At 50.6% G+C, this 15,536-nt stretch overlaps 1 protein-coding gene across 1 annotated transcript in view; it reads left to right on the top strand.

The window, feature by feature from the left end:
• The window catches only part of Dve (SATB1_N and homeodomain domain-containing protein dve), a 75,717-nt gene extending 60,597 nt beyond the window's left edge, over positions 1–15,120 (top strand). Inside the window, exons 4-6 of the mRNA XM_077703532.1 lie at positions 6,552–6,678; positions 8,125–8,230; positions 10,195–15,120. Coding sequence (XP_077559658.1) covers positions 6,552–6,678; positions 8,125–8,230; positions 10,195–11,748 — 1,787 coding nt within the window. The 3' untranslated portion in view covers positions 11,749–15,120. The remainder of the gene's footprint in view (positions 1–6,551; positions 6,679–8,124; positions 8,231–10,194) is intronic.
• The last annotated feature ends 416 nt before the right edge of the window (positions 15,121–15,536 follow it).

Raw genomic sequence — 15,536 nt, 5'->3', positions numbered from 1 at the left:
CTCAATTCAACGTTCAGAGTACGGTGACCACAACTTCCCATCTGCGGCCTTATAACTCGTGGCGTGAAGTTGAAGGCTTCACCGTACTACTCTGTACGATGCAATACAGCTTGCGAGAATTTCTTCATCTGTAGTGGCTATCATGGGCACCGACTTTAAAGGCTGCGGATGGAGGTAGGTTATAACAAGGAGTGCGGCAGCGTGAACGCGACTCTGGCGTCGCTTTCGAGAAATTTTAGCCGTTCGTGTAAACGGCGTCAGATTGTGTGGTGTAGGAACAGCATCACTTACATCGCGACTTTACAGCGGAGCCGTCTGTGGGTAGGTTCCGTGATTTTGTGGCGTTCGGGCGGAGAAACTCTGAGATAAGGTAGAGAACTGGGCGAGTCGGAAAATGCACACGATCCCTGTTTTTGCATAAATAACGTGTTTTCTTAATAGAACTTCATTTGTTAGGCGGCACTTGTTTCATTTCTACTCTTCTTGTCCCGTAAACCAGGGATTTATACACACTCCCACAAGGATTTCGGCACCCCCCTCCCCCAACACTCCCCTAGGAGGACTTCGACAACCCCCCCCCCCCCCAAATCGAAATTCTGGATAAACCCCTGCCATAAACGCTGGCCGTCATGAACGAGCCGACAACAGAAGTAAACGCATTTCGCCTCTCGTGTCGGAGCCGCGTGTGTCGCTGTGAATGTGGGATGTAGTGTGCGCCTATTAGGGCGACCAAGAGGAATTTTCAATGCCGTTTCGCTCCACCGTTGCTGTGCACGGAAGGCCGAGCGTCTGCCGTAGGGGTGCCCCAAAAAGTAAGCGGAGCAAACGGGTTGGAGATTTTCGGGGGATTTATTTCTCCGCCATGTGCCTAGTCAGTCAGCTCTAAGTGACTTTTCAAGAACGTCATTCTAAAATAAAATCGGGCCGCACATATTTCATTTATGCTGGCAGCCGTATAAAATAGCAATAGTACTAATTTCACGAAGTCGTGCTAATTTTCGAGCGAGAGCATCAGCGGCAGAGTGAGACCTCTGCAAAACAAGAAACACAGTTCACTGACCAAGTCAAAAACAAATTGACGTTTCGGGAGCGCTACGGCCCCCTTGTTCACAATGAACTCTGCCTTGCACCATAGCAGCTTCCCTGCTTAACTAGCCTCACAGAGCGAAATGGTTGAGTAATTTTAAAGCGAAAGCTTTCTCAGTTGGACCGATTGCGTCCTGTCCAAAGTACTAGTGCATTTGCCCACAGACCGGTTGGTCGACCGAAAAGCTCTGATAAGATCACTGGACACGCGGCGCGTGCGTGAAACCGGCCTGTCCAAACGGTTACGTCGAAAATGGCGAAGAAGGAACAGTTCTAGATGAGGCAGCAGTCGCATCGATCATGAAGAGGGATCACAATAGCATACCCTTATCTCATAAACTACGTAACGGTATACATTCAGATCGTTCATAGATAGATGCGTTTACTGAGTGCGCGGAAACTCGTGGGTTCTTTCTTCGTTTCTGATTTGGACCTTTGAAGGTTTGACGATCGACTGGACGTTCTTTTAGCTTCGCGCTTCTCGCAATTTCCTTTAAGAAGGGATGGTAATTTTTTTTTTTTTTCTTTTTTGGAAGTCCTTCTCAGCGTCATCTTTGTCCGCGCACTGATAGTGTACCGCACGGGTGGCAGCTCTCGCTGTTACAGGGCGGACACGTTACGGGCAACAGTATGTGGTGGAGCAAGCAGTGTTATAGCCACGGCCAAATGTGGCAAAGTAATGTGTTGCAATTGATTTGCTAACCGGCGTGTAGTTATGGCATTCTTACGACGACCCTGCTCGACGGGCTCTGTCCTCGCTGCGACGCTTCCCCGGCGTAGCCTCCACAATGCGTCGTAGCGAGGGATAGGGAAGGCTTGCTGCTACTGCTGCCGCTACGGAGCAAATTTTGTCTCCTGAGCTTGTTCCAGCAACATAGCTGTTTGGTCCCTGCATTCATTTGGTCTTTTTTTTTTTTTTCGCCTTCTCGCTTGCGGCGAAAATTAATTTGTATACGCGGAAGTTAACATATCAGTCTTAGTCGCGGTAATGGAACGGTGCGTATTCGTTCGGGCTATCTTGGCGTTCTTTGGCGTGCGCCGAAGTTTTTCAATAACTCAGCCACCCCCCCCCCCCTCCCCCCGCCGTTTTATTTTTATCATTTCTTTTTCGTATCTGACCTCTGCCCGATCCAGAGCCGCCGGGTTTGTCAGGGAATCGAACCGTCCACTTCATGTATTGCAGGATGCCTTGGCGTCCACAGCGGCAAGTTCTTCAACGACGAATAATTAGTGTTTATCTCTTCGCATCCCTACTTTGTTTGCTTCGCTAGCCGGTAGTTTTTTTTCCCCTGTTACTCCTCGCAACGGGACCAAAAGAAGCTTTGAGTGGAGAATAGTCAAATAATCGAAAGTACAACTGGGAGAGATGAGTACGAGCGGACGAGCATTAAAGGGGCACTGACACAAAAATTTTGGATCTTGTTTTCTTGGTTGCGATAAGTAGCTAGTGACCTACTTATAACCTGTAGAAACCTCATTTGCTTCAGAGTGCGACGGTTGTTTAATTAGAGGGATTTTAAATGCGGCCAGTCGCAGTTTCGGTTTCAGCGAGTGCCGTGAAACGGTGGATTTTGTGGATTTTGTGTGAACAAAGCTGACCACGTGACCGTCGGAGGGATATCACAGAGCAGAGCCGCCGTAGCACTGTCGAATCCGCATCGACGGCAGTTTCTGCGAATGTCCCGACGTACTGATCTCGTGAGGCGCTTAATTAAAAAGCGACCGTGGATGTGACGCAGGCGCTGCGAGTGCAAATGCTACTGCGGCTAAAGAACGACGCGCGATGCTCGAGACGGTGGGTGGCAAGACGCGCGCTGGGAGCAGCCGGCCGGTCTGCCTACAGGTCCGCCTACAGATGTGTTCGCTCAGCACTGCGGCGGATATTCGAGTGCCGCTCTCGTAAGCGGTGCCGATGACAATTTTTAATGCAACCCGCCATCGCATCATTAACTCCTTTCTCATGTAAGCCACTATGGTCGGGACTTGGGGACAATTTCGTGCAGCGGTAACAAGCTATCACTCGAGCTACCTGCGCCGGCCTGGGCCACTTCGCGGCCGTGGCCGCCGCCTGCACAGCGACCGTGCGGCTAGCTCAGTGGGCTTTTCGTGCCTCCGGCGCGTTTTCGCATCCAATGGTAATAAACAGTAATAGAAACAGAGTGCCTGGAATCGCTGTAGAACTTTGGTCGCGGCCAGCTGCCCGATTAGCTGACGAAATCACGGCGCCTCCGCCGCCAACGATCGGGTCGTTCGTTCTCGAGAGCAGAAGCTCCGCCCTCCGGCCCTGCGATTGGAGCGGCGAGCCGGGCGAGCCCGCGTAAAACGCCGGTAGTGCGGAAGCGGCAAACACAAACTCGTGACGTGTTTGGATGTTGTTTATTTACAACTGCGCGTGGTCCTCTGCTGGCTGCTCGGTTGCCTTTCGCACACTTCAAAATTGATTTTAAATATGTTCTAGGCTGTATTCGCCGCTGATATTTTGCAGATGATGTATATGTGTTCCCACCAATCTATCTCCGACGTTATCTCGCCTTCAAAATTTTGTGTCAGTGCCCCTTTAATGTAGACGACATTCGCATTGCATTCCGGTTGAGGGGTGAAAAAGGAAGAAAAGGAACGAACGCGTGCACGCCGAGAGATCAACCGAGCAAGCATTACCCACCAGTACCTATATACGGACTGAAATCGGGCGCCCACAGCAGCATTTTCTTTCGGTGCCTGCGTGCACCGCACTTATTGGTGCCCCCGTGCAAATGCTTGCTTGCGGCGGCCGTATTATCCCGAGTAAGCGCCGAGGCTGACGGAAATAACGACGCGCCGAACGACACCAGCAAATAGGAGAGCGTTAACTCGAGTGCGCGCGGATGAACGAGAAGGGCAATACACGGGCGCGTATGTAACGGCGCCGCTGGATCCGCGAAAAAGAAAAGGAGTGTAGCTTTTAGTCTCCGTATGTCTGCCGTCGCGACCTTTTCTCGCTCAGCCATCATCCGCGCCCCCTTCGCGCTCCCTCGGAGTGTGTAGCGAGAGCTGTGTTCTTTGGGGAGAACGGAGGCGGGCGAGGCCAAAGGGGATGATAGCCTGGCTCCAGGCGCGACGTAATTCCTCGGCGCGTGCGGACCTCGCATATGCGCGCTTTCTGTTGATTCGGGGGCCCGCCTCTGGTGCTTATCCGCGCATTCGTAAGTATCGGCTTTGGCGGCGGCGCGCGAGCTGAAGCAGCCGCGACGACGACGACGACGACGGAGAAGCCGTTATTATTCGCGGATTTTGCGCTATCTCTCTCTCTCTTTCCCTAGTGCTACTTCGGGTGAATTCGTTTTGGGGAAAGCGTAGCTTCCCTAGCCCCTCTCCTCTTTTTTTCTTCCCCTTGCCGCCGCGGAGGATGATTCTTGTTTGGCGGCTTGGCGGGAGCCGGGTTAGTTAGGGAAAGCCGCTCTCTGCACGCGCGGGATGAGTTTGTGCGCCGCTGGGCCGGCGGGGGATCGTCGCGAACGAGTAGCGGATTTGCGGCGGCTCGTCGCCGTCTTCTCCTTCTCATTGGTTATGCATGAGCGGCGTTTTGAAATTTAGGAACAGATGTAATCGGGTTCCGTTCTCCTCCTCCTCCTCCTCCTTCCCTCTTGTTCTTCCATCCCTTTTTTTTCTCTCGTCTGTCGGTGTTCGATGGTGTGCCGGGTCGTCCCGTGTGCGGTGGAGGAGGAAGGCCTGCGCACGCGCGCGCGCGCGGCCGGAGATTATCTTGCCTCGGCAAGCACAGATCCCAGGCCCCGCGTTTCTTAATCCTCGGCGACGGTTTTACGGCGCTGAGCTCCTTTCGTCGCCAGAAGGCGTCTTGCCGTCGTCGCGCGGTGTCTCGTCGCGCTCTCGCACTCCTCGAAGTCGTCCTCGCTGATCTTTATAGATCCCTCGTAATGCTTCGTTCTGTTTGTTTTCCCCGTGTTTTGGCCGTGCTCGTTCCGAGAGACGGATCTTTGGTCGTCGCTACCCCGTTGCATTTTGCTCATTTTTTTTTTTTTTTTGGTCGCCGCTCCCGCGGATACCTTTCTTTTTCACCATATGCAGAAACTGCGAAATTCGGATTGGGCCTGAGGAAAAACCAAAGCAGAGTCGTCCAACTCCGCTGCCGTGATTTCGTGGCTAGTTATGTACGCCGGCTTCGGCCGGAGCCTCTGAGCGTTTCTTTTGTACGCCTCAACGTGTGTACGGCGACTGCTCTCCGAGCGGGTCCATGAAGAGAAAATACAACTTTGTTTAACTTTAAAGAGTTAAACCTTAGTACCTCACTCAGCTTCATTCCGTCCACGAAAGACGTTTTTTAACCGATGAAAACGCAAGAAATACTAAAGGACTTTCGAATTTCGCACCACAGTGACGTGTTATCGGCGCGAGTGACGTCATATGGGCCAGCACTAAAATCATAATTTTCAGTGGGTTAGGTGCACGTTAGCATTCAAGTGATTCGATCAAACGTAACTTTCAAACGTAACTACAATCTCGTCCAGTCATGTGTCCTGGCGATTGATTAGTTCGGCCGCCGTCAATCGCCCAAACAAGGTTCTGTGACGTCATAGAAAAGTTGCTGGAACCGGGCTAGCGAGTCGTCACAGCTCAACACGTTTTCTTTAATATCTCCGTTATTTTTTGGAAGTTTGCGATGAAATCGGTATCATTTTTATCAGGACAAAGGAGCCTTTCTAATGAACCAAACTTGTATTTGGTCTACATGGCTCCTTTAAGCCCCCCCGCGAGTTTTGGTTTGAAAGGGAGGGGAGCCAGAACGAGAGAACTTATTAGGCAATAATGAACAATTGTTTTTCTGCCGCAAATGATGTACACATAAGGCTTACTATGTGAATTCGCCATCTGCTGTAAGCATAACGATCAGCTCTTTCGCAGTGCCCCTGAAGAACCAGTTATAACTCTATCGAAAGCTTAAAGTACATCCAGCGCAACTCAGAAGTCATTTTGTTTTTAATTTTGAAGTTATTGCATGTCTGTTTTTGCTTTTTGCTTGAATTTCATTTTCCCCTTTTTATGTCGTCTCTCTCCTTTTGGGGGGAGTTCCTGCCTCCTCTGAAACAAAATTCTGCAGACGCCGCTACCTTTCCTTATACTCAATTTCAAATTTGCATAGGAAATTATGACACTCGTTGATTGCTGCTCGTGAAGACAAAATAGTGGCAGCATCGAGCCACGCTGTGCTAGCTGAATACTCAGGTAAAATGAAGTTTTGTCACTTGGAGAAGTTTACAAAAATACTCAGGGAAAACTTTGAAAACTCTGGGAATTTGAAATTGGTTGACGCCTTGGTATTGCTTAGGGACTCTTCACCCCTTTCTGAATGTGGACCTTGTCAGTCAGATGGTGGGTGAAAAGAAACAATCCAGGGCGGTGTGTGTGGGGCTTGTGTCCTATGCCGATGACTGACCTGCTGCATGGCCATCCATGTGTGTTGTGCGCAGGCGTGGTTCAGATCAAGAACTGGAAGCCACTGTCCTTCGACCAGATCACGGAACTGCCCGAGGCCACGGTGGGAGACATGCTGAGTGACCTGGTGCAGGTGGCCACGCTCAGGATACGCCTGTACAGGTGCGTGCTGGCTTGGATTGGCTGGGCAGGACAAGCCGGGCAGAGAATCCTACTTGCAGGGTCCTAGCCACGCTTTAGGGAGATAGTCGGCGTGCATGTTACAGCCTATGTCGTCGTAATCTACAGGAAATCAAAGCAGCTTCAGCAGTTGGAACTGCACACTGCACCATCGCCTGGCCGATCTAAGAATGTAGCCCTGTCGCACTGTCCTTGAGCAGAACATCAAAATGTTTCACTGGTGTTTCTAATGGGCGCGACAGGGTGAAGCAAATTGAACAGACTATTAGTATTGCTCTCAGATACTGGGGGTAGCAACTGCAGTCAACTGTAAGCTTCAGTTCTAGATGTGGGCTGAGTTGTGAGTAGCTCCCGCACCCTGCAATAGAAATTTCGCCCTAAAAGTTCACTGTAAAGGAACCTGACAAAGCCATTTCAAAAGCGTCACATTTTTCAATCAGGTATGATTCACACGATTACAAAATCTGAAAAAAGCACCGTTTACAGTATGTTGATAATTCCTCATCAGAAGTTGCTACGCATCATCTGTTAACTTTTATTCCGCTAACCTAATACCCTCTTGAAGTGATGCTCCTCAAATGTTTCCTCACTGCATTAATGCCGAATGTATGAGCAACAAGCGTGGCTTTGTTTATAAGTGCTCCTGGTAACTCAAATTCCTGTGTAATGTCTCGGCTTGCTACCTGCTTTAAAGGAAAAGCACCCTTTGAAATGATGCTCCCGTCTCTTCATACCATATCTGACCTGGTTATTATGGGTTATACATAGAATGGTGCACAACATATTAGGCCCAATAAAGTTTCACACAGACGAAAAATTTTGCGCAAAACGTCTTTTTTTCAGGCTTCGGCAAGACTTTCATGTGTAAACTCACATTGTTCGTTTTTTCGTTTGCTGGCTGGCTTTCGTGTACCTTAAACCCATGGTTTTATAGTTTCTGGATGTTTAGAACGCACGTATAAATACATATATGTACCTGCAATATATATGTACACACAAAGACTGCCCATTTCCCACTCAACGTGGTGCCGTCCGTCGCTCTTGGTCTCAAATGCGAGCTTGTCCAGGGCCCGGAGAAGCTTGCTACCGACCAGGGTGCCGGATGGCTCTGTTGTGAGTGGCGCTATGTACTGCCATTCGGCAGTCTAACAAAATTCGTGACAGCGAATTGCTTTGTCGAAGGTGAAACGTGCCGCGTTGCAGAATAATAAAAAAACAACGATGGGTGACTGATTTCATTCGCAGTTTTGGCTACCTTACGTATTTGCCCCTGGAGAGAGCCAAAGGGGAGTGTGGTTGAGCGAGAGAGAGAGAGAGAGAGAGAGAGCGAGCGAGAGGCTGGGGTGGGGAGAGCGGGCGCAGACTGTTCCAACACCAGCAGGACCTCCTCCCGGCGACCACCCAGTGCGGTGTTGTTGGTCGTTGCAGCCGGCCCAAGCCCAACGTGGTCAATGACGTGAAGGAGAAGCTTCTGCAGGTGCTGCTGGCTCAGTCGCACTCGCTGCTGCTGAGTTCCGGCTGCCCCATCGACCAGGTACGTGCTGCTGGGCACTCGGGGCGGCTCCCACTGTGGGCCCCCCCGTGTAGTAGCCTTATCGGGGCGACAGGGGATGGACAGGGCAGGGTGTGTCGAACTTTCCGACTGACCCGTCACTTTCTTAAAGGAGTACTGACACGAAATTTTTCTGTTGCTTTTTCTTCTTTTCTCTTTTTTTTTTTTTCGCAGCTATAAGTGCCTATGAGCTTACTAATCATAGAATGGCATATGACATTGTCGAATGCAGCATAAATAATTACAGCTTCGTGTATTCGTGTCAGTTTCGGTGAAGCGAACACAGAGGCAGCCGCCGTGACGGGAAGGCACATTCGACGTCCCTGTCCTCGTAGCAGCCAAGCCGATTCCGGTCTGGGCGCGCGTGCGCACCAAACTTGCCCGGCAGGCCGTAGTCTCACGTGACATCAGTCCCGAAAACTGTGACATGACGCTCCAGCAGCACCGCGGCCACCACGATATGTCACAGGAGCCCTGACGTTGGCCATTTCGGTCGAAGCGCAGATGTTGTCATGAGCTCGCTCTATGGTGCGGATGAGCTTTCTCATGCGCGCAAGGATTAAAATTGATTTAAAATTGGTTCTACTGAATGGTTGCCGTTTAATTCTGAGGGGATATCTCTATACACAAAGGAAGCTTCTTACACAGTTATCCGACCTTTGAAATTTTGTGTCAGTACTCCTTTAATCTATCAGTGAGCTGACTGACTCTAAGAAGCGTAAGAGGCATGTCTGAACTATTTCAAGCCCTTTCTCAAAGCCCCAGTGTAGAGCTGTTAAGCAGTTCTGACGGCACCTGCAAAGATAATTGCATCTCACTGTTTACCGTTAGTTTTGTTCAGACCACTTCTGGTTGCATTGCGTGTGCCATCTCCTGTCAGGCTTGTAAAACAAAGCAATAGAAAACTGGATAAAGGCCCCCCTATCATCCCTGTTCCTGCTTTTTCCTTATGGCATTTATAAATGGCCGCCCACCTACCGCCGAAAATGAGATGCCAAAAGCTACAGTGCTTAATTTAAGTCTTTGGTGTCTCCGCAAAGTCAGGCGGGGTTGTGCAGCTTTAGAGAAAGGTGATAAGGAGAGTCTTGGCACATCCCGTCCCGACTGTGCTGAGCTTTTGACGTGGCAGTGTCCCTGCAAGGTCTGCAGGTGTTGCTTTGGCTCTTTACCTTCGTGCTGAAACTGTCCTATTTGAATTCAATAGTTACCGCAAAGCAGCTGCATCGTTCAATAATTGTCAGGTTAATATGTCTACCACATGCTTCGTGTCTTGGCACGTCATTCTTCTTGTGGGCTCCAACCTTACATTGCATTATTTTGAATATTTTGCCCCCGATAAAAGTGCAGTTGAACTAGTAAGCTTTGTGGGTTATCCAATCTGGGGCACCTGCTATGTATATGGTTGCTGCCATGCTAATAATTTCTATGTCTTACTCATTGTCTGTTTTCTTGGCATGGTCATAGGGTTGCTTGCAATGCACCACCCGTTTGCACCCTCTCAAAGGGAAACTTTCGAGGTGGTGGTTTAGCTAGTATTGCATGTATATGGATGGGTCGTCTCGCCAGTGGGAAGGCTGCTTCCCAGACCTGCTGCCGGTGAGTTTGAACCGTTGCATGCATCCCAACATACACCAAAAGCTGGTCGGATGTGCTGGCAGCAGCATAGCAACCTGCACGCTTGCAGTGCAGCAAGTGAGCCTGGGTGTCCTAGCATACAAGGTTTGATGTGGCGGCCGGAGCAGATGCCATAGTACTGCACGCACTCCAGGGTGCATGCAACCTTCCTGAGGGGTGCGTGTCCTCCCGAGCATATTTTCTGTGTTCAGCAGAGGTTGAACGAAAGAGAGACGCGGAAACGATCCCATATTGCTCACGTATTTGAATGTGGTGTCCTCCTTTCTTTCCCCCTTGCCCTGCCCCTGGCGCGACCCCCTGCCCTGGCACAGACGACCCTGGCGGCACTGAGCAAGGGCAAACCCGAGTGGGAGATCTCGGAGGACACGCGCAAGAAGTTCGACCAGTGGTACCTGCACCAGGTGTTTCAGCACTGTCGGCAGGTGGCGCTGCTTCAGCACCAGCTGCAGCAGCAGCACCTTCAGCAGCAGCAGCAGCACGCGTCGCCGGCACCACCGCCTCCGCGGCTGCTACAGCTGACCCTTTCGCAGCCCCCGCTCCAGTCGCCGCAGCCCCCGCCGCCCTCCGCCTCTTCCCTGGTCGCTGTGCCACCCGTCAGCCTGATGAACACGCCACCCCCAGCGGGAGCAGTCCAACAGCAACAGCACCCTGTGTCGCCACAGTGCTTGCAGCAGTCGCTCAAGGGCTCGAGTGCCAACGGCTGCTCGTCGCGCACTCGGATCCGCACCTCGTTCGACCCGGAGCTCGAGCTGCCCAAGCTGCACCGCTGGTTCGCGGAGAACCAGCACCCGTCGAGGCTCACCATCCAGCAGTACGTGCGCGAGCTGAACGCGCTGGACTCGCGGCGCGGACGCAAGCCCCTCGACGTGAACAACGTCGTGTACTGGTTCAAGAATGCGCGGGCGGCGCACAAGCGGGCCGAGCTCAAGCTCTTCTCCAACGTCTCCTCCGGGGGCGGCCCCTCTTCCCTGGCGGGCGACGGTCAGCCGCCGGTGGGTTTGGCCAACGGACTGCTGCCGCCTCTGCGGAGCCCCGCCTGGGACTGGGGGCTGGACTCGACGCAGGACTCGGACGAGGGCTCCCGCCAGCCCAGGAGCAACGGGCTCGCCTCGTATGCCCTGTCAATAAGTGGCAACGCCAGGGGAGCGGCAATGATGCACGACGATTATCCGTTTGAATACGAGGACGACTCGCCGCCGGCGAGCCCCGAGGCAACGCTGGATCTGTCGATGCGAAGCCGCAACGGAGACGTGAAGGAGGAACCTCGGGACTCGCAGGGCAGCAGCGACATGGAAGAGGACGAAGGCGGCGGTGGCTGTGGCGGTGATGATACGCCGCAAGACAGCGAGGACGATGAATCGCGGTGCCAGAGCGCGATGGCGACGACGACAGCCACGACGTCGGCGACGAGCACGTGTGTTAAGTCACCCAGCACGCTTCGCGACGAGCGCCGCAAGCGGAACCGGACCTTCATTGACCCGGTGACCGAAGTACCACGGCTGGAACGCTGGTTCGCGCTCAACACACACCCTTCACATGCGCAGATTGTTCGCCACACGGACGAGCTGAACAGTGCCCCGTACCGGACGCGGTACCCGCGCCTCGAGCCCCGCAACGTGCAGTTCTGGTTCAAGAACCGCCGGGCCAAGTGCAAGCGGCTCGCCACAGGGGGATCCCAGCCGTCGCAGCGACCGTCCTCTGCATCGCCGGGGCCCCGGCCGGCGGCGGCAGTGGGGTCTGGTGGCGAGCCCGTGGCGAGTGCGGCGAGCTCACCCCGGGACAGGGGCGTCCAGTCACCGCCGCAGGCAGGCGTGCAGGGACAACACCTGTCTCCGGGCGGGCTCGCCGTCGTGCGGGACTCCTAGTCATAGTGCGGCAGACCGCCGGCTTTTTTCAAAAGGCCGCGCATTCAGCTCCGCTCGCTTGCTCGCTCTCGCTCTCTCTCTCTCTCTCTCGCGCACTCGCATGCCCTGCGGCTGCCAAAGGTAGTGGTGGAGCAACTTGTTAGCGCCACATGCAATAGAAGCTTTACATGGAGTGTTTCGCGGCCACTGAGAACGCTCGTGACCGGGGCTCTGCTTGGCCGATCAGCGTTCCTGAGTGCGTTCACACATGCGAATGCCCGGTGAAGGGAAACATCCGTTAGGGTTAAGCAATGTCAGCTGTGATTTAAACCAATAGCGGTGTGTACTGCAAAAGTCCGCCATATGATTGTTACTGTTTGGGGGTGTTAAAGGCAATGTTTCCGTGTACATTTTTTCAAGCTTGCATGTCGCAGTTCCTGTGGGAATTCCTTTCCCCAACACTGGTCCTGACAGCAACCCTATTGAGCCTAATTCCTAGTTGTCATCGGCATTAAGTTGCAGATGCCGCCATGGTGCGTAAACTGCACCGCATCGCAGAGTCGCCCGCAGACCTCATGGTTTTATTTTATTTTATTTTTTTCCCCCAATATTATTGCGTTTCATTTGCAGCGCTTTTTACAGTACCGGTGCCGTGTATTTAACCTAGCTCGAACCCACCGCATACACTTGATATGACATTGCTCACAAAGCAAACTATATTGTTTTATGCCTTAATCTCCATAGTCAGCCCATTTTATATACCACTCATCATTGATTGTCCCTATAGACATCTAGCGGTGAATCATTTTGATCTTGCAAAAAGTTCCACTATGCTTTTATCCTACTCACACCGCAGTGATTTAAATTGTGAAGCAGAACCATCTGTTGCAGGGCACTCATAATTTATACGCATAGTCCAGAGAATTGGCGAAGCTGGCTTCTGCTGAGAATTGCTATTAGCAAGTTTGTTCTCTAACTCTTATTGCATTCCAACTTGAGCACAGTAGAGTGTCTCAAAACGAAGTCGCACGCATTATATAACCAGTTCTCCTTGTAATTTCACTTCTAGACCTTGCACTGTGCTGCATTCACTTTTTTTTCTTGGTAGCTGTTGCGAGTTTGCCTGCAAGGCTCACTTCACAGGTGCCCTGGACCCACAGGACAATCAACGCCAGTGGCGTTCTTCGACCTTCTCCCATGAGCAATACAGCAACGTGCATTTCCCTCGTTTGCGGGGCCCCTTCTTTCTGTTCATCCGTCTTTTTGTGCGGTGTTGAGCAACTCCCTCGGATATAGGCAGTTCTCACGTTTGAATCTATGCAAATTGATCGGTGGTCCCGTTACCTCACTACCGTAACACGTCTTTGGGGGAGGGGGAACGGATGTACAACCATTCCCTGCACCCTCTTCCTGCAATAACGTTTAGTAACACGGAACGAGATTAACCCATTCCATAACACAACCAAGTATACGCGTATATTATACACGACAGAATGGACATATGGGCGAGTTGGTATTGGTTCATGGCCATTAACAGTGCACTTAGATGCAGAACGAAGAATCAACACACACGTATAAAAACGTAAAAATTTTGAATGAGAACTTATTGGTTGTTCTTTTAAATAAGAACCACATTGGTATACAAAAAAGGCTGCTTGTCAGGCTGTATGGCATTGCTCCTATGTAGTGACCTTCACATTGAGCGCAGGTTGCTTATTTTGTCACAGCTTACTGCATTGTTGCTAGGAAGTGTTGTAGAAACTGCTTGTGGCAGTTTTTTCAGTTTTGAAATAGCATGTCCCTTCACATTCATTCGTAACAAAGCACCAGTAGGGCTTGGTGAAGTTTTGTCGCAAAAAAATTGGAGTTTGGTCACCATAGTCTGTCAGAACTGTTTCCAATCGCGAAATGCTTTGTGCAACCGAGATAATTGTGCCTGCGTGTGTTTGTGTACGCTGAAGGAGGCTGAATTCGTGTGCTTCAGTAGCAGTATTCGATCCCACTCTACATTGGTTGCTACTCGTGATGTGTGTGAAAGGATACGTGGATCGACTAGAGGAGGAAATAAGTGGGGTTCAGTATGCCAGTGCAAAGGCACACCTGATCCTACATTGTGATGTGGTAATGTGCACCACTGTGCACTCGCCTTTCACTTTTTCTGCTCCTTTGCTACTCTTGTCGGCGAGTAAACAGTCTTGATGACCGCCCCTGGTTGCATTTCATGTACTCTGAGCTTCTTTTCCTTCTCTCCTTCTTTTCTTCCGCTCAAAAGGGGCATCGAGGAGAGTCTTATGCTGATGCTCATGCTACTATAACAAGCGTCTAATCACTATATTAGGTCTACAATGTCTTTGCCACGTTTTAAATTTTTATTGTCGGCCAGCCTTCAAGAGTTAGAAAGGAGCTTTAAAGTGCAGTTTCTCGTGTGCTGTCTTTCCTGCAAGTTTGGTGACTGGCCATCCGGAAATTGACAGATTGCAGGCACACTTAACCTGTGGGAAATTGTAGGTGCACAACGAGCCAATGGCAACGGTAAAGCTAGCGATGATCCAAATTCCGAAAAAAAAAGGTGGCGTCGCATTGCATTGCATGCTTGTGACCCCATGCTGGTAGCTCACGAAACAAAAGATGTTTTTTTTTTTTTCCCCCCTTTTTTGTTTTTGGGGGTTTGACGAATTAACTGGCGTTCTAGAGCTCTGCTCCCTAGTTAAACAAAGTATCGCATTTGTAGGGATAGTGATATTTAAGAGCGCTCTGTTAGTCGCAGTGAAATTTTTGGCATTATAGCCACTGTGAACGCAGCCGTTTGACACGGTGAAGTTGGTTTCTTACCTTTAGTTTACTGTTCCTTTAGGTGTCACAATGTGTTACATTATATGGTGTTTGATGTGTATTTTTTATTGAACTCTTCATATTTTTTAAGCATGTCACAGCTCATTAACCCCGATTAGCGATCAACAAGTAGGCCCTTTCAAGTCCCTCCTCACATGCGAAGTACACGACAGTGTGGCACCCCATCAAGCTCAGGACAATTGCGTACACAAAGGCGGTGTGCAAACAAGCTCCCTGGAAAATTTTGCAAATCCCTTGCTCTCATGGCATCTTTCAATGCCTACCCAGTGTAACTACAATAAAAGTGTGTCAAATTTAATTTAGTTTGTTTTGTGAGGGTTCACAAGTAAGCACATGGTCTTTAAAAAGTAATAGCTCACCTGTTACTGCAGCTATGTTTTCTGCCGTTTACAGTAACTTCATGTCCTTGAGGGAGAAATATCATGGACAGATTTTTTAAATTCATCTTTAAATTCCTTCTGTATACAAAAGTGCGCTTCACAGGCTTTTGTAAAAGCAAACTAAGTGCTCGATAACTCATGTGTGCCCTTGCAACATTTCGTCCCTTTTCTTAGTGCAAACAGACTTGCAACAAACAGATTAGAAATTGAGATGTGCAATGTGAGCAACTACTCCAAAAAAATTTCCAGTGGACCTTCTGAGTGCTTCATATATCTAGCATGATGTGAGGAGGGGCATCAAAGGGTGTTCTATTGGCCGCAACGAAATTATTTGCGTTACAACCTCTGTAAACCCAGTCATTTGGCAGTTCATTTGTTTTCCCACTTCCAGTTTATGTAGGGACACCAAAGTGAGTTTTAAGCATTGCCTAAATGCTCTACTATCTTCAAGTACAATATGGTCAAGCCAGTTAGTCCCCCCGCACCCCCAGCTGTACAAGTTATTTTTAACGTGCCATTCATCTCGCTCTGTGCTCTTCGCCAATTTGGTGACATAGATGGTCTCAACACACTGGC

The sequence above is a fragment of the Haemaphysalis longicornis genome, unplaced genomic scaffold, assembly GCF_048455015.1.
Source record: "Haemaphysalis longicornis isolate Haplotype H1 unplaced genomic scaffold, Haemaphysalis longicornis Haplotype H1 scaffold_3, whole genome shotgun sequence".
Classification (NCBI taxonomy): Eukaryota; Metazoa; Arthropoda; class Arachnida; order Ixodida; family Ixodidae; genus Haemaphysalis; species Haemaphysalis longicornis.
This window is presented reverse-complemented; position numbering and strand designations above follow the sequence as displayed.